This window comes from Gouania willdenowi, unplaced genomic scaffold (genome assembly GCF_900634775.1).
Source record: "Gouania willdenowi unplaced genomic scaffold, fGouWil2.1 scaffold_55_arrow_ctg1, whole genome shotgun sequence".
NCBI lineage: Eukaryota > Metazoa > Chordata > Actinopteri > Blenniiformes > Gobiesocidae > Gouania > Gouania willdenowi.
In genome coordinates this window covers 591,586-617,482 of record NW_021145219.1, presented here as the reverse complement: position 1 = coordinate 617,482, position 25,897 = coordinate 591,586, and the positions used below count along the sequence as shown (strand labels likewise).

The 25,897-nt window shown below is 39.0% G+C and overlaps 1 protein-coding gene across 4 annotated transcripts in view; it reads right to left on the bottom strand.

Annotated features, from left to right (window-relative positions):
• Window positions 1–18,044, bottom strand: part of LOC114460661 (THAP domain-containing protein 6-like) — a 32,033-nt gene extending 13,989 nt beyond the window's left edge. Inside the window, exons 1-4 of one of the 4 annotated variants that reach the window (XM_028442587.1) lie at window positions 17,893–18,044; window positions 14,491–14,686; window positions 13,307–13,411; window positions 13,087–13,235 (exon numbers count right to left, since the gene is read on the bottom strand). In XM_028442587.1, coding sequence (XP_028298388.1) covers window positions 13,095–13,235; window positions 13,307–13,411; window positions 14,491–14,686; window positions 17,893–17,972 — 522 coding nt within the window. In that variant the 5' untranslated portion in view covers window positions 17,973–18,044 and the 3' untranslated portion in view covers window positions 13,087–13,094. Of the gene's footprint in view, window positions 1–13,086; window positions 13,236–13,306; window positions 13,412–14,490; window positions 14,687–15,154; window positions 15,422–15,874; window positions 16,029–17,892 lie in introns of those variants that run through there. The other 3 variants (XM_028442584.1, XM_028442586.1, XM_028442588.1) reach the window with 3 other exon arrangements.
• Between the last annotated feature and the right edge of the window lie 7,853 nt (window positions 18,045–25,897).

The following is a 25,897-nucleotide window of genomic DNA, read 5'->3' as shown; positions in this document are numbered from 1 at the left end:
CTGAACCAGCTATGTGAAGTACTCAGTATGAACCCGTCTTTTACGACTCCCCTTCCGGCCAAACAAAACGACCGGAGAATCCAAGGACAGTTTTCCCTTATATTACCTCCCTGCGACATTTATGATCAAAAGAAGAACATCCCTCTTCTCCCCCTTTTTAAAACAGATACTGTGGGATGCTATAAGTTCAAAGAACGGTCCCAATGCCCTTTGACCCCCTGTGGTGAGATGTCACAGGAGGACGCTTACCAGACCTTCACTGAGATGTCTCCTAGTGAAGAAAGGAGAACAAAGGAATTGTATTATGTTTGAAAAGTTAGAAATAAGAACAACGAACATGTGTTTGACTGAAAAATTACAAATGAAAACATTGTTTTGGAATGATTTCTCCAGAAATTGGAATTACAAATATTGCCTGTTCAATCACACTCGTTTCATGTAAGACAATAACCAACAGAATGCTATTTTAAAGTGTTTATCATTTAAAAGTGCTTAAAATTACCAGAAAACATCACAAAAGTTAGTTTGAGGTATTTACTGCGACCATATAGTTAAGAGGAGGCATAACATGATTTTTGACATGTATGTTATGAGTAATTACAGGTAAAATGCATTAATTAGTTCCTAAAGTGATTCTAGGATATTTTCCAGTCATGTTTGGTATCAAACTCTTTCATTATAGATGATATTTCAAGATATGTTGAAAAGATGTTTTGAAATATGTGGAATTAATTATTAGGCATTCTTTTATGTTTAGAATCATCCCTTGTCGTCTGTCCTCTGTCTTACACTCACACACACCCAAGACACACCCACAAGCTGAAAGCAGGGACATTGACCAATCACCGACATGATCTCAGAAGGATCAACCAAGACGCCTCCTCCAGAAGGTGTCCACAAACTTCCTTTAAAAAAGACGCGCAACCAGAAACGTCAGTTTTTGGACGCGGGCGTTCATGCTCACCCGTGTTCCCTCATGTTCCAGCTTTTCATTTATTTCATTTTATTTTTAGTTGAAACAGTTAGATTTTTGAGACAACAGCTGCTTGGTTCGGACGAATCCGGCATCTAGCGACGTGCGTAACAGCCGAAAGGAAGCCCGGCCCGCGACCCGTTGGGGTTAGCCAAGAGCCATTCTCTAAGCCAGCTGCGAAGGCCTAACCGCCCGGATCGGCTGAAGGGGCTACACTCTGTTGAACCGAAACAGAACCAACGGTGGCACGTCCTGCTGCATTGCTCAAACAGCACCTCCAGGTCCAACCCTGACATCTTCAAGGTACAAGAATGAACTCTCATCAGCAACTTTCCCCACAATAGATCACACACATATTTCCATAACTACAAACTTACACACACTAACAACATGCTACACACACAGTAAATCTCATTCATGTTTGTTCGTCTCCCCTTTGTCCGTCCTCCTCTCTTTGTTATGAGCTCTCTTTATTTTATTCTTTGATTTTATGATCTTATTATTCGAATATGTATCCTGCATTTGTATTCAATATTTAGTAGACTAGCATTTTCCTAGATTAGTGATTTCACTTCATTACATATAATCCTCACTTTTATTAGCCTAGAAATGCTTTTTATCATGATTTAATTATCCCATTTCAATTGATATTTTGACTGCGTTAATTGTTGACTTTTGAATAAAAGGTTAAACATAATATTTGATTCCTCTGATTCATTAAAGCTGTGATGATGGTGTAGATGGCTGGTAGAATTCACTTTTCCCTGGTTTCACATTGATGAGTTTAGTCTAAAAACTTAGATATATTTCTCCTGTTAAAAGGAGTGGCGCCCCGCAAAATTTGAAGTAATATTAATAATCATAATTAATATTCTTAGTTATATAACCCATTAATAATAACTCATCCTCCTACACGGCCAATGCAAATAAGATACGAAAATCTAAGATAGAGGGACTTGCCTCAAACATACTCAACATAGACCGTCAAATTGCCTTGGACCCAACTCCTAGTCTACATAAACAGAGGCTGGAGTTTCAAACTGAATTGGACCTCATCACTACGAGTGATGCAGAACGGTTTTTGCTGCATTCTCGCAGCATGTATTACGAACATGGAGATAAAGCAAGTAGACTCCTAGCGCATCAGTTGAGGCAACAGGCGGCTTCCCGCATCATCCCTCAGATCGAGGACTCTTCGGGTTCAATGCACTGTGACTCAAAGAAAATTAATGATGCATTTAAAATTTTTTACTCTTCTTTACAGCTCAGAATGTTCAACTGATATCACTGAATTGACATCATTTCTCAGGAACGTGGGAATTCCTACCTTGGAAGCGGGGGCTATAGAGGAACTTGACTCTCCATTGACCTTGGAGGAAGTCATAATAGCTATCAAATCCATGCAGAATAATAAAGCCCCAGGTCCAGATGGTTTCTCGGTGGAATTCTTTAAAAAATTTAAGGATAATTTGGCTCCTTTTCTTATTTCGATGTATAACGAATCTTTAGAAAGAGGTTTTCTACCAGAAACATTAACCCAGGCATCCATAACTATACTCCTAAAGAGCAGCAAGGATCCTACACAATGTTCCTCATATAGACCTATATCTTTGCTAAATGTGGATGCAAAGATTCTGGCGAAAATTCTAGCACGACGACTTGAAAAGTTTCTTCCCAATTTAATATCAGAGGAACAAACCGGTTTTATAAAAGGACGCCAACTTTTTTTCAATGTAAGAACACTTTTCAACATTATATACTCAAGTAAATTTGCTGCTATTCCAGAAGTGGTAATTTCATTAGATGCGGAGAAGGCGTTTGATCGCGTTGAATGGCCATACCTTTTTGCGACACTGGAAAAATTTGGTTTTGGAAAGACATTCATATCTTGGATTCACCTTTTATATACCAATCCACAGGCTAGTGTTCGTACAAATAACATTTGTTCAGATTATTTTAAGTTATTTCGAGGAACCAGACAGGGTTGTCCCCTGTCGTCTCTGCTCTTTGCCTTGGTGATAGAGCCTTTGTCAGTTATGCTCAGAACATCTACCTTGTATCAAGGAGTCACTCGAGAAAATAAGGAATTTAAATTGTCACTGTTTGCCGATGATTTATTATTATATGTAAATGACCCGATAAAAAATATTCCTTACATTCAAACAATCTTGCAAACATTTGGGTCCTTTTCGGGATATAAAATTAATATCCTTAAAAGTGTCTGTTACCCAATAAATGACCCGGCGTTGGAGCTGCGGCAGACGGACATTCCTTTTAAAATTAATTCCAGTGGCTTTAAGTATCTGGGGATAAATATTACATGTACTATATCCTCTCTATTTTTGGCCAACTTTTCGCCCTTAATTACTCAGCTTAAACTAGATTTGGAGAGATGGAAAAGTTTACCATTATCCCTTATTGGACGGATTAACACGATAAAGATGAATGTATTGCCAAGATTGCTTTTCCTATTTCAATGTATCCCACTCTATTTATCAAAAAAGTTCTTTAAAGATATTGAAAGTATTGTTTCAACCTTTCTATGGAATAAAAAGGCTCCAAGGATTCGAAAGTCTCTGTTACACAGATGTAGGTTTAACGGAGGCCTTGCTTTGCCCAACTTTCAATTATATTACTGGTCGGCACACATCCAAAAGATAATATACTGGATTGAGTCTCCTGGTGTTTTATGGTGCATACTTGAAAGACAATCTTGTAGTTTGTCTTCTCTTGATGCTCTACTTGCATCTTCTCTGCCCCTTGACCCCTCTGGCTTCACGGGAAATTCAGTTGTGAGATCCACCCTTCGAATCTGGTATCAGTTTAGGAGTCATTTTAAATTTTTATCACCTTCTCCTAAAGCTCCCTTAATTAAAAATCATTTATTCACTGCATCATATATGGATAATGTTGCTTTACAGTGGAACAATAAAGGGATTAGATGCTTTCGTGATCTCTATAAAGATGGTGTTTTTTTACAGCTACGCAGGTCTTTCTGGTGACTTTGAACTACCTGCAACCCATAGTTCCGCTTTTTTCAAGTAAGACATTGTGCCATTTCGATTTTTCCTAATTTTCCATTACTACCTCCTAAACAGCCATGGGAAGACCTCCTGGAGCTAGATCTCGGACAGAAGTCACTAATTTCAAAGATCTATTGTCATCTTTTGTCATTTGAGGAGGATCCCGGTGTAAAGGTGCGGGAGGTCTGGGAGCGAGAACTGGATGTAAAATTTTCAGACCAATGTTGGCAAAGGGCCATCAGAAGAACCCACAAAAGCACAATCTGTGCTCGCCTTGGGCTTATACAGTACAAAGTACTAAACAGGGTTCATTTTTCTAAGGCTAAACCATCTAGAATGTTTTCTACTGTGGAAGATAGATGTGACAGATGCCAATTATCTCCCTGTAATTTGAGCCACATGTTTTACCAATGTTCAAAGCTGACTAATTTCTGGCAGAATTATTTTGAGACTATATCCAAAATATTAGGTGTGAGCATAATAAAATGTCCCTTTATAGCTATATTTGGCACACCTAAGGAACATAGTCACCTTACTCATGACCAGCTATCGATGATAGCTTTTACTTCACTTTTAGCAAGACGGAGGCTTTTGCTACATTGGAAGGGTAGTGCAGTTCCGCCTATCTCTCAATGGCTTCGGGATGTTATGTTTTTCTTAAAACTGGAAAAAAATCAGAGAGGACCTTAAGGGCAATACAGAATTTTTTTTATCGAAAGTGGCAGCCCTTCCTTTCCTATTTCAACTCGTTACAGACATTACCAGCAGACTGAACAATTGCTAATTTTGAAATCATCTATTATTATTCTTTCTCTCTTCTTTTCATTAACTTTGTTTAATTATTATTGTAATATTTATTTATTTTTTTATTTATTTTATTTTATTTTTTTCTAATATATACACTAATCCAATTTTATAAAGAAATGTAGTTCCCATAGGGATCATGGGGTGGGAGTGGGAGGGAAGGATATTGCATTTAAAAAATAAAAAACCTTGCATATATATGTGTACATATGTTAAGTTGCATTTATGTACTGTATGTGTATGTCTACATGTATATATGTAATACTGAAGATTGAGGATACCAATGTTTATTTCCTCTAATCTCTTTCACATTCTTTTACATTTTTGTTTTCCGAGATGTTGATGAGTGTTATAATGTGAATGCTGAAAAGTGGTGGATCTTGCATTCTTCAATAAAAAACAATCAAAAAAAAAAAAAAGAGGACTTGCATACAGTGCTTTGCAAGGTCGAGGCGATCATCAACAGCCGGCCAATCACAAAGCCCTCTATGGATGAGAATGACCTGGAAGCATTGACTCCTAATCAACTGCTATTGTTGAAAGTATCCTTACCACCGGGAGTGTTCCAGCCAACAGACATGTATGCTCACAGAAGACGGAGACAGGTCCAATACATGTCTGATTTGTTTTGGAAAAGATGCAACTGCAAGAGCGTCCGAGATGGACAGGAGCAAGAAGGAACCTCAATGTGGGAGACCTTGTCCTCATCATGGACAACACAGCGCCTCGGAACTCGTGGCTCATGGGACGAGTAATTCAAACCTTTGAGGGCCGCAGAGGATTTGTCCGTCAGGTACGGGTAAAAACAAAGGCCAGCTGCCTGGACCGGCCAATCACGAATGTTTGTCTGCTGCAGGAGGCTGAGATGGATTAAAGACAAACTGGCCTCAGTAGAGACTTTGGACTCTGTGGACTCGCTTTTGGAAAACTTTGACTTTACATGATTTGACTAGAAATATGAAGAAAGAAGATTCAAGTTTGTATTACTATTATTGATGGATCCTGATTTGCATGCTTGTAGAAACATTGTGCATTATCTTTACAGCATTCATGTCTCCTATTTGTTAAAATGAAAATGGTATTTATTGCATAATTAAGGGGCTGGTGTGTTGGAGCCATAATATAGGATAATGGTGTATGTGTGACACGGTGTTTGGTTGCTGTGGTAACGCACGGGAGGCGGGGTCACATGATGGGTGGTAAAGGGCGGCGAGTTCAAAAGGTATGTATTTCCGGCTGTCAGATGAGAAAGGAGAGCTGGGTAGCCGTATTTTTTTGTTGACCGCTTCGCTTCACTTTGTTCACATGCTTCTACATATTGTAAGGTGTACACATACCCATCCAGTGTGTTTTAACGGTGAAAGCCGCTGTTAAATTAAGACGAAAGGAAAATTCAACTTCAAGACTCAGTGTGCTTCTTCGCCACAGCAACACACAGCGTCTGACAGGTACAAAACCCATTCGTCTCCTCTCAAGCGACAAGGCTGCTTTGGAGTCGCTACAAATAGTTTTAAGTGACCTGAGCCCAGAGGAATTGCAACGGGGTAGTCAACACAGGCAAATGCCTAGGGCCTCAAGCTGAATGGGGCCCCCGAGAGATGGCTGACAGTCAATTTCAATGACAAAATAATGTAACTGCTTTGAGACGCTGCAACAACAGCGCATCAAAAATCCCCTGCACAGGGCCGTTTCTGAGTAGTCACTGGCTAGTTGTTAGTAAGGGGCCCCCGACAGATATCAGCAACACAACTTGAAACCCCCCACGGACACATTACAGTGTTACGTCGAGAACCTCCCTAATGGGGCCACACTACTACCGGTCCCTGCATCAACGTGCTGTTGTTATCAAACACACACCAACAAAATTAAACGGACGCGCTGCCTTCGCCAATTTGCGCCTCCTTTGCCGTGCCGCCTTTTCTGCACCGGCTTCGATGCGCTGCCTTAAGACATATTATAACAGTGAACAATGCATTATTATTGATTTGTATAGACAGAAATGTACTATTGAGATATAAACTTAGACATATTTATGATTTTTGTTCTTGTACTAACATCCAAGAACAATGCTGGAGTTGTAGTAGTAGTAATAGTAGCTCCAGGAGGAGTGTGTTAAAGTTTGAGCTGACAATTTTCAAGATTTGGCCAATTTCCTATTAACACAAAATGAAGAGTATCTCGATACAAAATACAATAAAAAATAAAACATGCGTCTCATTGACTTTTTTGATTGAGAGGCCAAAACAGAAGTTCGTGAAAAATTCCAAACATTTTTGTTTTTTCTCCTCATACTAAAATGTCTTCACTCTGTAGGAGGCGCTAACACGCCAATTTCTGTATTACCACATTCAGCTGGTTTAGGGCCGAGAGTTTAACAACTGATTTACATTTGATGCAAATCAAAGTTTGTACAGTATGTGCAAATTAGATCATTTTCAAAAAAAAAAAAAAAAAATTTTCAAAAGGTTTTGGCCAAAATGTTTCAAGTTATCAAAGTTATCAAAAATCTATAAATAACTTTTGATGTCCCACTTCTCTAGATGATCTCCTGTGATTTTGAGCCTGTCGGTGAAACGTCCTAGGAGGAGTGCGTTAAAATACATTTGTCTCATATTAAATCATCTTCACTCTGTAGGTGGCGCTGACGCGCCAATGTCCCCTTTTCCACATTGAGCTGGTTTAGGGCCAGGAGTTTAACAACTCGGATTTGACCCAAATCTGACTTTATATGTGCAAATGGGTGCATTTAAATTTAAAAAATGTTAAAATTAGGCCAAGATTCATGGCTCCGCCCTGCAAACACCGTAAAAGTTATCATTAATCTATAGATAACAAAAAAATAAAAGCGAGGGAGGTTTGGAAGCCCCTAATTTCACGCATTATTACCTAGCAAACCAAATTCTATATTTAACAGAATGGCTAAAACCAAAAGAATACCACAACACCTGGCTAGAAATAGAACAGCTACACTGCAAACATATTAAACTCTCTGATCTCCCTTTTATCACTGTGACCCTCAAACGTCATAACTGCTTTAAAAACCCACTGATTGCCTCCACCCTGACTGCGTGGTGGAAAGCCCTGGACATTACAAATGTTCAATTAAAAACTAACATGCTGTCTCCAATCTGGCACAACCCTGACTTTAGAAACAGAAAAACACCGCTCTATCTAAAAACATGGGAAGATAGCGGAATTATTCATCTCCAAGACCTCTTCGAAAATATATATATATTATATAAGCTCAGGACATATAACAATCTAACCCAAACATTTAATATAAATAAAAGTAATTTTCTTCAATACCTACAAGTAACAGAGACAATTAAGAAAAATACAGCAATAGACTTAATCACCTTGCAACCTCCAGAACTGGCCATATATATGAAAAATATCTCAACTAAAACAAAAAAAACTCTCAAAAATATACAGAGCACTCTTGAACACTAACTCTAATCACTTACCAATCGCTAAATGGGAAGCTGAACTCTCAATCACCACGAACACCGATTTCTGGACAGAAATTTGTTGCAATACCTTTAAGATGACTAAAAACACAAATCTTCAGCGAATTCAATACAAGGTCCTCCACAGATCCCACATTACCCAACAGAAAATGTATAAAATGGGCTTCTCCCCAACAGACATCTGCTCTCAGTGCACCCAGGGAACAGTTGATTCATATTTACATGCCGTATGGTTTTGTTCGCCAGTTCAACAGTTTTGGTTTCTAATCACTGAAAAACTGTCCTCCATTTTGGACTGCAGGATTCCTCTATCTCCAAATCTATGTCTGTTAGGAGACCTGACTATGCTTGATAATCCAGCAAACCAATCACAATCCATCCTTGCGGCACTTGCCATAGCAAAAAAAACAATATTAGTGAATTGGAAAGATAAAAAATCCTTAAACATAAACCAATGGCTAAATCTCCTCATAGAATTTATTTCCATGGAAAAGATGTCTGCTATCAGAAAAAATAAAGTAACCTGCTTTGAGGAGCGTTGGACTCCTTTTCTATTTGCATTGAATCTTGATTTTTCTTTCTTAGCCTGATGATCTAGCCTGCAAGCAACTGCCAGCACCACTCTTTAAAAAAAATAAAATAAAAAAAAATAAAATCTATAGACAACTTTTGATGTTCCACTTCTCTAGATGATCTCCAGTGATTATGAGGCCCGACGGTGTGTTAAAATACAACATTTGCCCCATAATAAATTCTCTTCACTCTGTAGGGGGCGCTAACCTGCCAATTTCCGTTTTTCCACATTGAGCTGGTTTAGGGCCGGGAGTTTAACAACTGATTCACATTTGATGCAAATCGAAGTTCGTATGTGCAAATGAGAGTATTTTCCAAAAAATTTAACATTTTGTCATTGTTGGCCAAAATTCAGGGCTCCGCCCTGCAAACACCGTAAAAGTTATCAAAAATCCATGAATAAATTTCAGTGTCCCACTTCTCTAGATGATCTCCAGAGATTTTGAACCCCGTCAGTGAAACGCCCTAGGAGAAATGCGTTAAAAAACGTGAGCGAAAATAGCAATTTTGCAATTTTTAATTTTCAATTCAAGATTCTGGACTACCTGAGTGTTTTTTGCCATGGTCTGAATAATATTTTGTACTTGTCTTGTCATGGTCTACTTCTGTGTCAATTTTCATGATTCTACAATTAATTAATTATTTTGGCAATTCCTATCTCGTAATGCATTTTTGGCGTACTTGGGGGCGCTAGCATGTCAAATTTTTGCATTTTTTTTTTTTTTTCCTAAATCGGAAATAGCCAGCTTTGCCAGCTCATGGCACTCGGGCCTAACAAGAAGAGGATGAAAAGAAAAATGTGATAGTGGTAAGTGAGAATGTGTAAGCTGTGTGTTATATTATTAAAAAAAGCGAGTCCCAGTCACTTTGTCCCAAACTCCCAGTCATCCACCCAGCACCAGAAAAGTTAACTGCACATTTAAGTACATGTAAAGGGAATTCAGCCATTTTCTTCTAAACACATTCATTAAGTGTGTTTATATGTATATATTAATCATTCAAATTTGACAGTGTGGTTAACAACAAACTTCTGTGGTATGACAAACTTAGAGCACATATTAATTCTTACTTTATACCAATTTTAACAGCTTTATGTTAAGAAGTAGTCCCGCTTTGCTTACACAGTATGTCATAAGTCTTGTTGCCAATGGCTGTGTACATACTGTACATTCATAGCCACACGATAAGTTAGTCCTTTGCTGACAATGATATTTTCTTCCAGAATAAAGTATTTGTTGTCAAATGCTAAAACTGATACCAGCATCAATCCTACTGTCAGTTTAGTCTAGACTGTGGCTAATTTGTATTTAGAATTAAAAGATAATATAGTAATATAATACATTCATAAATGTTCTGCTATAGCCTAAATGTTACATTAAATAAAATGTTAACATGAAGCATTAAAGTTGTTACTGCAATTTTATGTTCTTTAATTATTAAATACATATGTCAAATGTTTAGTGTTTGTGTAGCATGCACAGTTCTTTACTTTACTTTATGCAAGCCAACCAAATACATTGTGCTCTTTTCTTTTTTCTTCCTCGAGGTGGTTTGTTGAAGTTTTTTGGACCATCACCACCACAACACCACCACCACCAAGATCAGCAGCAGCAGCAACAGCAGACCCCTCTACATGAAAGCAGGAACTTATTTAGTTTAACTTTTTAAATACATTTTAAAGTTTAAAATATATCATGGGAGCTATCTGATTCAATATGACAACACAAATATTTGTCTTAAACAATTGCTTCTTATACTATTTTCTTTCTAGCAATATCAACCTCAGATCATAAGGGGGTCTTGAAGAAGAAGAGTAGGACATGATGGCACCTTCATGCAGCAGCAGAACAGCATTCTATCACCACCCCCATGACACCACATCACCAGAAGGTACTCAAATAATAGTAAATCAAATAATATCAGATGATCCTGCGCTGTGGCCAAAAGCTATCAATACTCGGTGTCAAATTGTGAGAAAAGAACCACTCCAAATAACAGACATGGACTTCTCTAAAATTCAGAAAATCCACCTCAAAGATTCAAATAAAATTACAAAATGACAATGAGAAATGGCTAGAAAATACAATGTTTATGGTTAGGGTACTCTTACTTTCCACTTCAATTCCTTTTTTTTTGTCGCTTTTTGCTTGGTTGCATTTTTATCATACTTAAAATTTTGCACATTTCAGTTGTGTTTGTTTTTCTGGCATTTACTGTATATATTGTGTGTAAAGTTTGCATTTAGTTTAGATATTTATGTTATTTATTACTTATTTTATATACGTTAATTATTTAATGAAGTATTTCTTTACTGATCCGTCATCCTGGACTTCATTCATCATCATTCTGGGGCCGGGAGGCCCCATAGTCCTACTTGTCTAGGACCCCCAGGGGTCTAGAAACGTTCCTGGCTGAGCCTCATTAAAATATGTGTGGGAACAGTTTGTGGTCCATCCTCATCTGCATATGACAGCTTGTTTCACTCTGTAGTGGATCAAACTGTAACTTTATGTTGGACATAGTATGAAAAATAGTTGAACCACCAACATGGACAGAAGTCTGCGTCTGTCAGCATTTTAATTAATCGCGCAGCAGCAGCTGAGTGATCACAGCTGTGCAACGCACGAGTCCATGTGACCTCAAATGTAACTAAGTCCATATTTCTAGTGGAATATATTGTTTCACCTTATCAGGACGCTGCACGTATTCCAGGGTTAGAAGCGCGTAAGAGGAAAAGGACTTACGCACACAGGAAAATGCACGTAAAGCCAGATTTGAAGGGGAACACCCACATTTCAGGGCTGCTCCACCCACAACGCGTAACTGGGATGAAGGCACGCAACGACTGACTTAAGTACAGGTGGAGAATAGCGCACGGCCAAAAACAGCGCCACTGTGCAACATTTTGTACTTACGCGCATGGGAGAAGAGAGCCCATAATGAGCTCCACACATTAATCACATGTTTTCATTAAGCTGAGTGGTAGAGGATTACCAAGAAGATGACATGTCACACTGCAAAAAACATGAAAACAAAAACTCTCAGTGAGCACAAACCTCTGCCAAACGCTAAACATCCTCTCTGTCAGATTCTGGATCAGTGATCCTGGTCATGGTACCACGAGCATTCACACTTTACAGCTTAGAATAAATGTACATGCCTCCTAATAACCATACAGTAGGCCTAAATATTTGGCCACCCACATTTAAAAAAAATAAAAATTAAAAATTGCAATGAAATGTGCAATCCATGTCCCCCTTCAAAAAGTATTAGTATCTTCCATGTCATAAGGTCTATTTGTGGTTAAAATTTTGTCAAAATAATTTAAGTACTATTGACATAATCCTGCTAACAGACAAACAAATCAACGCCAGCGAAGATTTTACCTCCTCAGCATAGAGGTGGAAAAAAAGGTACATTTTGCATCAATAATTCTATAGTAATATTTTCAGGGTTGGGGTCAATTATAATTGTAATTGCGTAATTGATTATTATTATTACAATAATGAAAATTGTAAAAATCTGTTGCTTTCATGGTAATTAAATTGTAATTGCTATGAAAATTCAATCAAAATTGTCAATTATAATTTATCCCAAAACTAGGGAACCAAATTACAATTCTACATTTATGTAGTTAATTATTTAAATGTGTTTTATTTTACCATTTAAAAAGAATTGAAACTGAAGGGTAAACTGGCACATAAAAAGGCTCAGACGCCCACACCATAAATATTAAAAACTATATTTTCATTGAGTAGGAAGCCTAACAAGGTAATCAATAGATAGAAAAGAAATTAGATGATAGTTATTTGTTTTAAGTGTATTTTACAGCTGATTTAGGACCCATTATTATAAGAGATGCTAACAGAAAGCTAACACAAGAGGAACGTTAACTTTTATTAGGTTATTTATTTCAGGCTCAGTAATTGTGATTAATTGTAATTGAACATTAGTGATTGAGAACACAATTATAATTGACTGAGGATAAAAAAAAAAATTGTAATTTAAAAAAATGCTGGTCACTGTAATCATAATTGACTATGGGTAACTGAAAACATAATTGTAAGTGAAAAATGTAACACCAACCCTGATTATTAGCATTAATGATAAAATAACACCCTGCCTCAAATGTGTTTAGTTTAGAAAATGAACACGACTACACTCCTGACCTTTTACAGAGAAACAGCATTTAGAGAGTTCAACACTTAAAAAAATAAAGAGAAAAGAGACAAAAAGTCGAACCCACATCATGCGTTACTGTGCATTTTCTTCTCTTCTTCTTCTTCTCTCACGGATCTTGGCGTTTCTGAGCTGCCGCTGCAGGTCTTCCGCTCGTGCTTGTGCTTCGATTAATTTAGTCTTTAGTTGATCCACGTCAATTGTATAGTTATGGTCCTGTTAAAAACAACACATGTTGGATATGTGAATAGAAGTGTTGTGGATCAGCACTGCCTTACTCCTCTTACCAGGACGGATGGATTCAGCTGTGGTTGAACAGGCACAGGTACTGGGTCAGGTCGCGCCTCCAAAGCTTTTCTTGAGTTCAATGTCACTCGAGCTTTTTTGATCACCTTCAAATGACAATTAGGATTGAAAATCTATTTCAGGGAGATCTATTATCATGCAACCCATAATATAATGACGCAATCTTAAGCTATAGATGGTTTTCACAGCATGTCATCAATCGCGTCATTAACCCGAAAGTTGCCATTTTAGATATAAAGCAGCAGATCTACAAACAGCACACAGACAAGAAAATCCCAAATTTCTAAAAGAAATGGTGAACTATTGCCGTGTTTTTGGCTGTACCATTCGGTCAAACAGTGAGACACATTTGGAGTTTTATAGATTTCCAAAAACCATAACAAATCAGGGAGAACAATCTCATAAGTTATCAGAGGAAAGGAGGCACATGTGGCTAGCAAAGCTAAACCAGGATCTACGAGACAAAAATCTGGACAACATCTGAATATTGCAACAACATATAATCAGTAAGGTAAAAACTAACCTGCAGTGGTGAGTAGTGCAAAAGGAGGATTAAGTAAACATGTGATTCTCTTTTCCAGTATTTACATTAACAAGTGTGCATAGATATGCATTTAAAGTAAATAATATATATGTATGTACAATTCCAGGGTTATTTCACAGCAACAGGTCTGACACTCTTTGACTGTTTAGCATATTTTAGAGTGACAGCCTGGAGGAAAAAACTGTTCTTATGATGGTTTGTTTTGGTGCTGATATGAATTATATTATCATCATCACACTAGAAAATTAGTTAAGAGCTGCTGCAAACAACAATTTACTTACCTGACAAGAAATGGGCCTAACAAATTTGGATGTTGTCCAGATTTTTGCCTCGTACATCCTGGTTTAGCTTCGCTAACCACAAGTGCCTCCTTTCCTCTGATAACTTTGAGATTGTTCTCCCTGATTTGTTATGATTTTCTATAAAACTCCAAATGTGTCTCACTGTTTGACCGATTGGTACAGCCAAAAACACAGCAATAGTTCACCATTTCATCGCAAAATGCGGGATTTTCTTGTCTGCGTGCTGTTTGTAGACCTGCTACTTTATCTCCAAAATGGCTACCTCAAGGTTGATAATGCAATGGATGACACACCGTGAAAACCCTCTATAAACATTTACTTTTTTAAGATGATCAGGAAAGCCAGGGAACTCTGACGGGACCACGCCTTCCTTCAACCGAACCGTTTGCCCAGTCCTGTCAAAATCCTCAGGCCTGAAGTGACAGCTGCACAGAACCGTGGTGTTATTTGGTTTGAAATCAAGCCTCCGCACTGCTAGAGTCCATGCCTTCCTTAGACCTGGGTCTTTGGGGAACCTTTAACAAGAACAGGAGAATTAATGTAAAACACCTCCAAATCCATGTCTTTAAATCCATTACTGCGTTTCAGATTTTGAAACGTTAAATCCTATATACCCTAACTTAACCTGAACATAGCCAGGATTTAATAATCCAGCTACTTGAAACAGGGCCCTGGGGTGTTGTCTTGTTTATTTTGTAGGCATAATTAAAGATAAAGAATAATGAGGATGCTATATGCATCTATATAAATCAGCATTAGAGTGTAAACACATTAAACCTGGGTTTCGTTGCGTTTAAAACAAGGCATTTCAGTTAAACTAGCAAGTACAATAAGGCTGTAACAGAGCAGAGGGTCTTGCCCAAGATGGCGACTCCGTAGGCACGTCGCACAAACGGGCTGAAGCGGGGAATGACGCATATATGATAAGTTGAACTACATTAGTTTGAGTTTCTTTACATATATATCGTGTGACTAAATGTTACCTGGCAGAACTTCTGACGTTGATGTGTGCCATTCTTTCAATCACTCACTTGAATGCCAATAAATCATAATAGTATTGTTGCTCACTTGTGAAAAGTTATTCCGCGGCGCCTACTTTCTAGATCTTGTTTGTGGTTGCAGCCGATAGCTGCACACAACCGTGGCATTGTTCTGGTTTAAGGTTTGATGAAAAATTTGCTCCGCTGTCAGACGGTTCTTCTTCATGTGTTTACATGTCAGCATCAACTCGTTCATTTTCATTGGTTCTTTTTCTTCTTCTTCCTCATATTTAATGGCGGAAGGCGCATCACCGCTACCCAGTGGTGGGGAGTTTATACCCAGCTCCTTGTTATTGTTTTTTTTTTTTTTTTTTTTTTAAATCATTTTTATTTAAAAGCAGTAAGAAAAAATTATTATTATTATTATTATTATTATTATAGGATGGCAGACAACCCCTCCCATCTGAATGCTGTCTCCCACTGTTTTCTGAGCTCTTCATCTCTGGGAAACCTACATATTATGTGAAAAGTTAGCTAAACAACTAACAACAATCAGAGTCGAAATAAATTAAATAAGAAAGACTTCTTGGTTGTTTGGAAGCTGGTTTCACTGAGGGAATGATGAACGGGACTACATAAATAAAGCCACAAAGTCAACAAAATCTGCTCGTAAAGTAAATATCTAATGGCCAAATACAAGCAAAAGTGTTTTTTCAGTCATACCTGTGAAAGGTAATCCCATGAGATCTAGTTTGGACAGTAGATCGGTTGGTACAACTCCAAGTAGCACAGGAACTCGGCATCTTCTTCGTCTGCTTTTGCCATCTCCAATATGGCGGAGACGTTGACATATGATCCAGTGCTCTACGCAAGTATATCCAACTGCAGCCGCAGGTATAGTACAAGCGGCGCCCCTATAAACCACGCCCGAGCAAGCAATTTTTTCAATCATAGACAAAATATACGTAGACGCCGCATCGTTTGCTGCAGCCCACTAGAGCGGTGCGTTCATATAGATCTATGGGTGCGTCTACAGGGCGGCCATCTTGGAGCGGTGGCAATCGCTTCTACAGTGCATTACATCTATAGAGGAATGATGTGCTTACACTATTAGAGTTATCATAAATCGCTCAATTCTCAAGCAATTTGTTTGTAACGTCAGGATAGATAGAGATATGTGCTCAGGTTTTTATTGACAACATTGCTTAAGGCTATACATTGCATTTGACTATAATTATTGTATAATTGTACTACTACTGTATTCTTGTTTTTGCAATACTTATAATTATCATTATATTCTCATATTATATATTATAGTTATTGGTTTTCTCATTGTATTATTATATTACATTCTTATATTACCATATTATTAAAGTAGTATTTATTATTAATATTATTGTATTTATTACTGGATTCTTATATTATTTTGTTATTGCTATTAATATTATAACCTTTACTATTATTACAATTAATATTATATCCCTATCATCATCATCTTTATTATTATTGTAGCCAAATAACTGAAATATTCAAAAAAAAAAAAAAGAAAAAAGAACAAACAATCCTCACAGAAAACTATCTACTAGACTATTTAGTATTTGATTCCCTGTCTCAGCCGCACAATTTGTCTTGTCCTGTCAAAGTCATCACTGCAGAGCACGGACCTCTCAGATGCCACAAAACCTTCTTGTTTCACTGCCAGGTCCCATTGTCTCCTTAAACTACTGTCTTTGGGAAACCTTAAACATGTGAACAATGTAGCCAGTAATAAAGAAATGTCTACAACAAAATTAATTCCATCATTAATTAAGCCTATTAGATGCTGTATTCTTTCTAACCCATCAATTACTGCAGTAAGTCTGTTTTTTTTTCTGTATAACAGGTTATTGCTAGGAACGCTAGATTCATAACATCAATGGTTCTGTACGTCCGGTCTGTGTTTATTTCACTATAGCTATAAAACAACCTGCAAACCATATATTACCCCTTACATGTCCATGAATCATTGCCACCACCACCAGTAATGCAGAATTACTGCATGTTGTTAATTGCACTTTTTATTAGAAAAACAAAATGTGAAAAATCTAAATAGATTTTGTTGTTGTTCATTTGATTCCTATTAAAAACACTTATTTTGTGTTTACTTGATTCCAAGTCAAGCCACTTTGATAAGAATAACTGTATATTGTTATTATAGCCTTCAAAGTTTCTTTTTTTTTTTTTTTTTTTTTTTACATTTTCAGTTGGTGGTGTGCCTTGGGATTTTTCGAAAAGATGTACCTTGTTTAAAAAAAAAAAAAAAAAAGGTTGAGAAACACTGCAATACATTATCAATTCCATGCAAAAAGGTTAAAAAAAAAAAACATGTTTAGTGTGATATTAACTTTTGTTTTACATATGAATCATAGATATCTCTGTTTAGGTAGAGTAAAAAAATACTCCTACTCTTTGGTGACGACATGGGAAGTTAAAAACAGATTGGGTCATTCCATCTCTAAAATGATCAGGTTTGAAGTACTCACTACAGAGCATTGATGAATTACTAGCAACAAAACCACTTCCCATTGCCTCCTCAAGCCTGTATCACTGGGAAACCAAAATATGAAGAAGAAGAAAACAACAGCAAGAGACAATGAGAAAGTACCTGTTCCTGCTCTAATAACGATACACGTAAATAATGTTAGTTACGATAACATAATATTATAAATGGTAAAATAACCAAAAGTGTTCTTCAGTCTTACTTGTGAAAGGTAATCCCACGGGATCTGGTTTGAATACTGCGCCGATTATTGCAATGAAAAGCTGAACAAAACACCGGCATAGTTGCTCAGTGAGGAGACCTGAACAATATGGCGGCGACGTTTCATGCGTTCCAGCACGTCACGAGACGTCTTTTTTATTGATAAATGTCATGAGGCGTCGACACAATAATGGATACCAAGTAGACGTCAGCACCGACTCGTTCATTTTCATTGGTTCTTTTTCTTCTTCTTTTTCAGATTTAATGGCAGTTAGCAAACAACGGAAGGTGCATCACCTCCAGCTAGTGGTAAGGAGTTTAGACCCAGCGTTACTGTTTATTTTTTTTTAAAGGCAGTAGGAAAAAACACAAAAACCGAAACCTAAGGGTAAAGTTGAAAAAAAAAAAATCAATAAACATAGTAATCTATCTATAAAGCAAGGACTCTCTGTCTGTCTGTGTGTTCCTCAAATATATCTGAAGATTCACGATCAGACTGACCTGAGAGTTTCAACATTTGTTCAAGGGTGTCTGACATAGGGTGTCCAATGTCGGATTTGGTTTGGACGCCCCACCTCCTGAGTCGATGAACTCAGTGATTATGTCATCAGTCCTAGCTTGATGATGTCATCAGTCCTAGCTGTACAGTGATGATGTCATCAGTTAGAACATTAGAACATTGCAACATTGGTCCTACCTAGTCAATCACTGCTCACCGTAGCCAAGTGTGCGCCAGAGCCAATCACTAGAGAGCCCACCCCTTCCTCCTCCTCTTGCTTTAGAAAGGCTTTTACCCAGTTGTCCCTATAATTACATTGATACAATCAACGTCTATAAACCTAAATCTGCCTTCTTCATATCCTTTGACCATGATACCTCTCTTGATATAATGGGGTTTTCCTTTCCATATGAAATTTGAGATGACTTGATTTGCAGCTTTTCCAGTGTTCTTGGGTACAGCTCAGGTGTAACTGGATAAATGACTCGGGAGATACATTCCATTTTAGTGAGGAAATAACAGCCTTAAATAGAGATCTCTCTGAGCCCATTAATTTAACTGAGATTTACATTAATCAAAATTATGCCAAATATTAAAAGTTTCTCATATATCCTTACTCTTAGTGATTTGAATGGCAAGATACTTTACAGTACATCTGACAGGAATGTTAAGCACTGTTGTGAGAGTGGAATTTTTTAAGATTTAGTTTGAGGTCTGATGCTTTAGAGCAGTGGTTCTTAATCTTTTCAGCCCGTGACCCCCAAAATAAAGGTTGCAGAGACCAGGAACACCCACTGTACCTGAAGGTGGTTGAAAGAACAGTCATGTGGAGACAGGGTCATCTAAGGGGGAATAAAGGGGAGAGATTTTTGGGGTCCATCCATATAGTCAGCAAAATGATGGTCCATTGTTCTATGGATCTGTGATAACATATTTATTTATTAATTTGTCTAATTAATATCCACTGTTATCTAGGGAGTTAATTATTATGTGTGCCATAGTATATAGTCATCCTAAAAATGTATATCCTTGTTTTAATCAGGTTTCTTAATAGGACTAGATGTTACAAATCCCTAGTATTCAGCACGACAATTGGGGTATTCTTGGGTTTCAGCCACAGCCAGTGACTGCTCTGTTCTGCTACAGTGGCAAGTTCTTTTATTGCCTTCCGTTGGGCATGTCCTCTAATCCCTACTTCCTTCAGTAGCCTTGTGGTGGAACAAGCTACAAAGCCTCTACATCCCACCTCCACAGGCCACACCTTCACGTTCCAGCCCCGCGCCCCTGCTTCAGCTGCTAGGTTGGAGTACCGCAGCCTCCTCCGCTCGAATGCTTCATCGATGGCTTCTTCCCATGGAACTGTAAGCTCAACGATGAAGACGCAGTGGCAGGACTTGGATCAGAGGACGAGGTCTGGGCGCAGGTTGGTCCTTGCAATTTCAGGTGGGAAAGTCAGCCTCTGGTTGAGATCTACACGCATCTCCCAGTTCTGGGCTGCATTCAGTGGGCTTGAGCCTGGAAGTGATGGCTTGGTCCTCTGTTTTTCCCCTTCCTGGATGAAAGCTTAGGTGGTTGCCCTTTTTTCCTCAATTTTATCAGCCAGGCACTTCAACACCTGGTTGTGGCGCCAGGTGTATCTTCCCTGACTTAGGCTGGTCTTCCAACCCACCAAGATGTGTTTTAGGGTTGCAGGGGAATGCACATTGGAGACAGCTTGGATCCTTTCCACACGGGAGTGGTGGCCTAGTGGTTAAGGACGCTGGGCTTGTAATCGGACGGTTGCCGGTTCAAGCCTCACCTGGGCCGTCACTGTGGGATGTTGAACAAGTCCCTTAACCCCGAACTGCTCCCCAGGCGCCGCAAAATGGCTGCCCACTGCTCCTCAGGGATGGGTTAAATGCAGAGGACGAATTCCATTAATGTACTAACATTACATGGCCAATTAAAGGCGAAAGCCCCGATTTAATCTTAACCAGAGTTGGAGTTGTTTGGAGAGGGCAGGACATTGTTCGTAGATCTGATCAGGAAACTCAGCCATGCTCCAAATCTCGTTCCAAGTGATTTTCCTCTTTTCCACACACTCCCACTTCATCCATCGCTTGGGAGACTGCCTTGGCACATCTGGCTGCTTCCTCCGGGCAACGCACCTCCTCTATCACATGTGCCGCCGTTCAGCTGGAGTAGCCTTTTGCCATCTAGGCGTTGTTGCGTTCAAGCCAAGGCCCCCTCTACCATGTTGGACACTTCCCACAATCTCCCGGTGTCTAAGGGCAGTCTTTGCCGCCGCTACAGCTGCAGATGGCTTCCATTTCTTTCCCAGTGCTAGGGCTAGGGTAGCACCTCTGACGACTGGATCCCGGGATTCTGTGAGTCATTTCCAGCCTAGTTTTGGAACATTTGTACTTCTCCACAAGGCTTGAGATTGGCAGAGAGAGGGCTCCATACAGGTCTGGTGAGGCATCTCGGCAATCTAAGCCACTTTCTCAATTGGGCATTCACCAGTCTCTCCAGGCGATTGCCCTGGGATAGGATGACCTCATAGATGGAAAGTGGCCACATGAGACGGGGTAGCAGCCCAAACTGGAAGCACCACAGTTTCAGCTTCCCAGGGAGAGCAGTGCTGTTGATCTGTTTAAGGCCACTAATTATGTCCTGCCGGATTTGTTCCACCTGCCCTGAGTCTTTGAGCTCAGCACTATACCAACAACCAAGGCTCTTGATAGGCTTCTCCAGGACTGTTGGTATTGGCTCGTTGTTGACGTGGAACCTCTCATTAACGAGCTGGCCTTTGACAATGAGATACTGTGGGATTTGCTGGGTTTAATCGCCATCCGTGCCCATTTGATGTTTCCCTGGAGTTTATTCAGCAGGCGTTTGGTACATGCGTTTGTTGTTGTTATTGTCGTCATGTCATCCATGTATGCCCTGACTGGAGGAAGACGCAACCCGCTCTTCAACCGCTCCCCTCCAACCACCCATCGGGATGCTCGAATAATGAGCTCCATTGCCATGGTAAACGCCAGTGGGGAGATGGTACAGCCTACCATTATGCCTATCTCGAGGTGCTGCCAGGCAGTTGTACTGGCTGGTTCTATAACACAAAACTGAAGATCCTGGAAGTAGGCCTTGACCAGTCGCGTGATGATGGGACTTGGAAGAAGTTAAACGCTGACCACAACAACTCATGCGGCACTGACCCAAAGGCGTTGGCAAGGTCTAGGAAGACCACATGCAGGTCTCTCTTCTCCTTCTTGGCCGTCTGTATCTGGTGCCAGATGACATTTGTGTGTTCCAGGCACCCTGAGAATCCACTTATCCCTGCCTTCTGGATTGAGCTGTCTACAAAGTTGTTCTTCATCAAGAATGCTGAGAGCCGCTGGGCCATAACGCTGAAGAATATCTTACCCTTCACATTCAGAAGGCTGATCTGGCGGAACTGGTCGATGACTGAGGAATTCTTCTCTTTGGGAATCAGGATCCCTCCTGCCCGTTGCTATGCCTTTGGTATCACTCCTTTTTCTCATGCCACTTTCATTTGTTTCCAGAGGTACCTCAAGACGCCTGGCGTGTTCTTATAGAGCCTATATAGAACGCCGTTCGGCCCAGGGGCTGAAGCTGATCTTGCCCGCTTTACCACGTTCTCAACTTCGCTTCATGTAGGGGGCTTTTTTTCCATCTAGTGCTCAAGTGGTTGGATTGGTGGCATGTCCTTCGGAATGCCAGCTGGTACATACCTCCGGTTGTCTGAGTAGGTCTTCTTCAGATGTTCCTCTATTTCCCTAATAGGTACTTTGAGGGTCCCGGTTTTCTCCTTGGCAAAGATGTCTTTGATGAACCTGTAGGGATCTCTATAGAAGGCAGTCCTCGTCTGCTCTTTCTTTTTATGTTGCTTTCTCAAACATTCTGCTCTTCGCAGTGTTGCAAGACGCTGCTTGATGTCACCCTGTAGTGCCTCAAGTCCTGTAGGGCCTCAAGTCCCTTTCTTATAAGAAATAAAATGGGTTAAAAAGGACCAAAAATGGTGGAAAAGGTGGTGAAATGCGATTTTAAAAACCACAGAAATTCGGTATCGGTATCAGCCGATACACAAGGCTGCAATATCGATATCATATTGGAAATGAAAAAGGTAATACGGGACATCCCTAATTATTAGTAGGGTTATGGGTCTGAAATTATCAATTAGTTTGGGAACTTTCCCGGGATTGGGGATGAGGGTAATGATATCTTGTTTCATCGTGGTTGGGAATATGAGGGTTTTAGATATTTCTTTTAACATATCAAAGATATGTGTCCTTATTCACTAAGCATGCTAGAATATCTAACGATTGCAACATTATGTAACATCTAAATGAATCTTAAATGATCACAATTAATTATCAGAAATGTGTAAATAATGACAGTGGGTCTGTTGAATGTGATAGAAATGCGTATTGATCAGTGGATTAACTGACTGCTGACTGAGATATGTTATGAGATGAAATAGATCCTGGAACTTAGCCTGGTCTGGAGCAGGCTAGCTCCACAGAATAAATCTTTATGCTAACTTATGTCACAGAACATCCCACTTTCCACTATCATGTTTTTGTACAACCAGTTGTCAGATAATTTGAGCGAGGATAACCAAGATTTCCTGGCTCAATCCCTTATCCTACTTTTGTACAATGGGCCCCTGGTGATGCACCATCAGGACAGACATCCAGTGAGGGCAAGAGGCAGCATTCAATGCATTTTACAAAGTCAGAAAAAGGACAAGAGCCTTTTTACCCCAAATTAAATTAATCTGATCAAGGCAAAAGTGTAAACTGTTACTGTAATGCTCCTGTGAAAAAGGAAAAGTTCATTCCTACAGAAGGAAAATATCAGTTCATTTTCCAAACAAAAAGGAAAAACAGTGTTACGGCAGAATTTACGGTTGACCTCATTTGAGACATGATTCATTGCTCTGGTTGAATGATAGAATCCAGGAGAAGCATTGATGATTTAATAAAAAATGATTTTATTCTAAACTAAATAAAAGAATACAAAGTGGAACAAAGTGAAACAAAATTAGCGTCCGTCCAGGCGGACGTCCAAAGGAAGTGCCGCGCCCCGCTCCAACAGTTTCAAAGCTTAAGCTTTTTATACAGATAAGAAAAGGTCCCAACAGTGAGAGACAAAAGGGAGGGAGTCAGATGCCCATAGTGGCAATGTTGGAGGATGATGAAGATGTTATGAGAAGGTTTGGCTCCAGTCTTTATCTGTCTTGATAAGTGTGTACGTCAGTGTATGTCCTTGGCAGAGACTGTGCTGCACTGAGAATAATACGATCTGTACTGTTTAATCATGATTCAGCTGTTCAAAAGTGTAAAGATTAATGGAGTCGTCATGTATTAAAACATGACAAATTGTACACATGAACATACATTTGAGGATATGATGATGAATATAAAATTTGCCATGACATTCCCCACTTTTGGTCGCCTCAACGACCAAATCAAGAAACAAAATTATTATATTCCACCTTTGCTGTCTGTCAGGGTTAACCATTAGCATCGTTATTGTCATACATTGGATATATTCTTCTTTTGTGAGGCACGGATATAGACATATCAAGAAAAATGTGGAAATAAACCTTAAAAAAAAACTTCATCATTATTATCAATGGCATGAATCATCAAAAATCATCCTTTATTGCATCTAGATAAGCAAAAATCATCATTTGCATCAAGGACATCACTCGTCTTCATCGGCTGAGTTCAGTGGTAACTGGGGTAACCAATAGCATCATGAGTGAAGAACCTTGAGTATTTTCCTCAATCGTAGCAGAAGGGTTTATGACTGTATTCCTGCAGCTAGGTGTGAGGTTGTTGTCCCTCAACCTAGCTATGAGCATTTGGTGTGGCTTATAAACAAAGCTAGGCCCTTGTTTTAGAGAGTTTTCTTGTGTGTGTGTGTCTCAGTGGCCTTGTCGGTTCCCCCTTCATTGTTCGGTCAGCCTCCGTCTTAGCATCAGCTGGTCTCGGCAATCATCTTGGATCCATGTTGCCTGCTCTGCGACCTTCACTGCCGTGTGGGTCATTTCGGTCGGTGTTGTAGATGATTGGTTGTTGTCTGAGGAAGGGTAGTCTCCACACACCTGGCAACCTCTCTTGGGATCGGAAGGTACCTGGTACCTGGTAGGCTTTAGCTGGTACCTGGACAGAAAAAAAAGGGGGGGGGAAAAAAAACAAAACAGAACAAAACAAAACAAAATAAAAAAATAAAACGAAATGAAATAAAATAAAATAAAATAAAATAAAATAAAATTAAATAAAATTAAATAAAATAGAATAAAATAGAATAGAATAGAAGTTTAGGGGTGTTAGGTTTAGTTAACTAACTAAATGAATAGTTAGTATGGCCAGGAAGGCAGAGACAGGTCAGAGGTCAGGATCTGAGAGCTTTTCAGATCCTAAAAGGTGCTGCTGCACAATCACACAATGGTTAGGTGTGGGTTAGTGAGCTTTTAGCCATGCTAGCTCAATGTTATCTGTAGCATTCGCACGTGAGTGGGAAAATATGAGGCTGAAAGAAAAGCAGGAAGTATTAATTCGATTTTCTTTTCCTGGAGTAAGAAGAAGCATAGCTGGAGTTGCAGTGATTATCTGTGGTACATCTACTTACCTGGTGAGAAGCAACAATTTGAGAACCACTGTTTACAAGGACATGCAAGTCGGACGGAGAAGGACATGCAAGTCAGACGGAGAAGTGTGGAGTGTGATTACATGTCTTCTCAAGATGAATACATACAATTGGGAGACATGGAGATGTGAGAAAGCTAAATGAGTTTAACCAAATAAATAAATAATGTTATTTATTTATTTAAATTGTTTGTTTCATTTTTCGTTGCTATCTCTTATTTGTGAAGGAGAAATCTTATTCTATCCTTTATTTATTCTGAATAATGTTAACACTCCACACCTATTCACATAGCCTAATTCTTTTATAGAGCTGAATTTGTCAGTTCATTTATTTCATTCATTTCCCTCATAATTATTATTTGAGATGTAATTTACTTAATTTTGAAGGTCAATTGGTGGCAAAAGTGTCTCCTATTCTGTGTCTGAACCAGAGTTCAGCGAGATTATTGGCCCTTTAAGGTTAGACAGAATTAAAGTTAAGTTGAGTCGAACAATCATATTGTCTTTTGCTCTCTGTATTTATCCCATTCGTAGGGGTGACGAGCCCCAGCACGGTTTGGAGAGCTTCCTTAAATGCTTGGAAGTTACTTAACTTTAAACTATCTCTTATTTCAATCAATTATCAAGAATTTCAGGAGGACCCTTTTTAAATCTCAGGCGACCCAGATTGGGCCACCAACCCAATGTTGAGAACACTTAATTTTTCCCTTAAAAGTGTCTAAACCCAGTGAAGGTGTTTTATGGTCTTGCACGCTAAGTGCTGGTGGAACAAGAAGAAAATAGTTGGAGGGTTTGATGTATATTTTCCTATGATAAAATATAAATAAAAAATCAGAGGGACGTTGGCC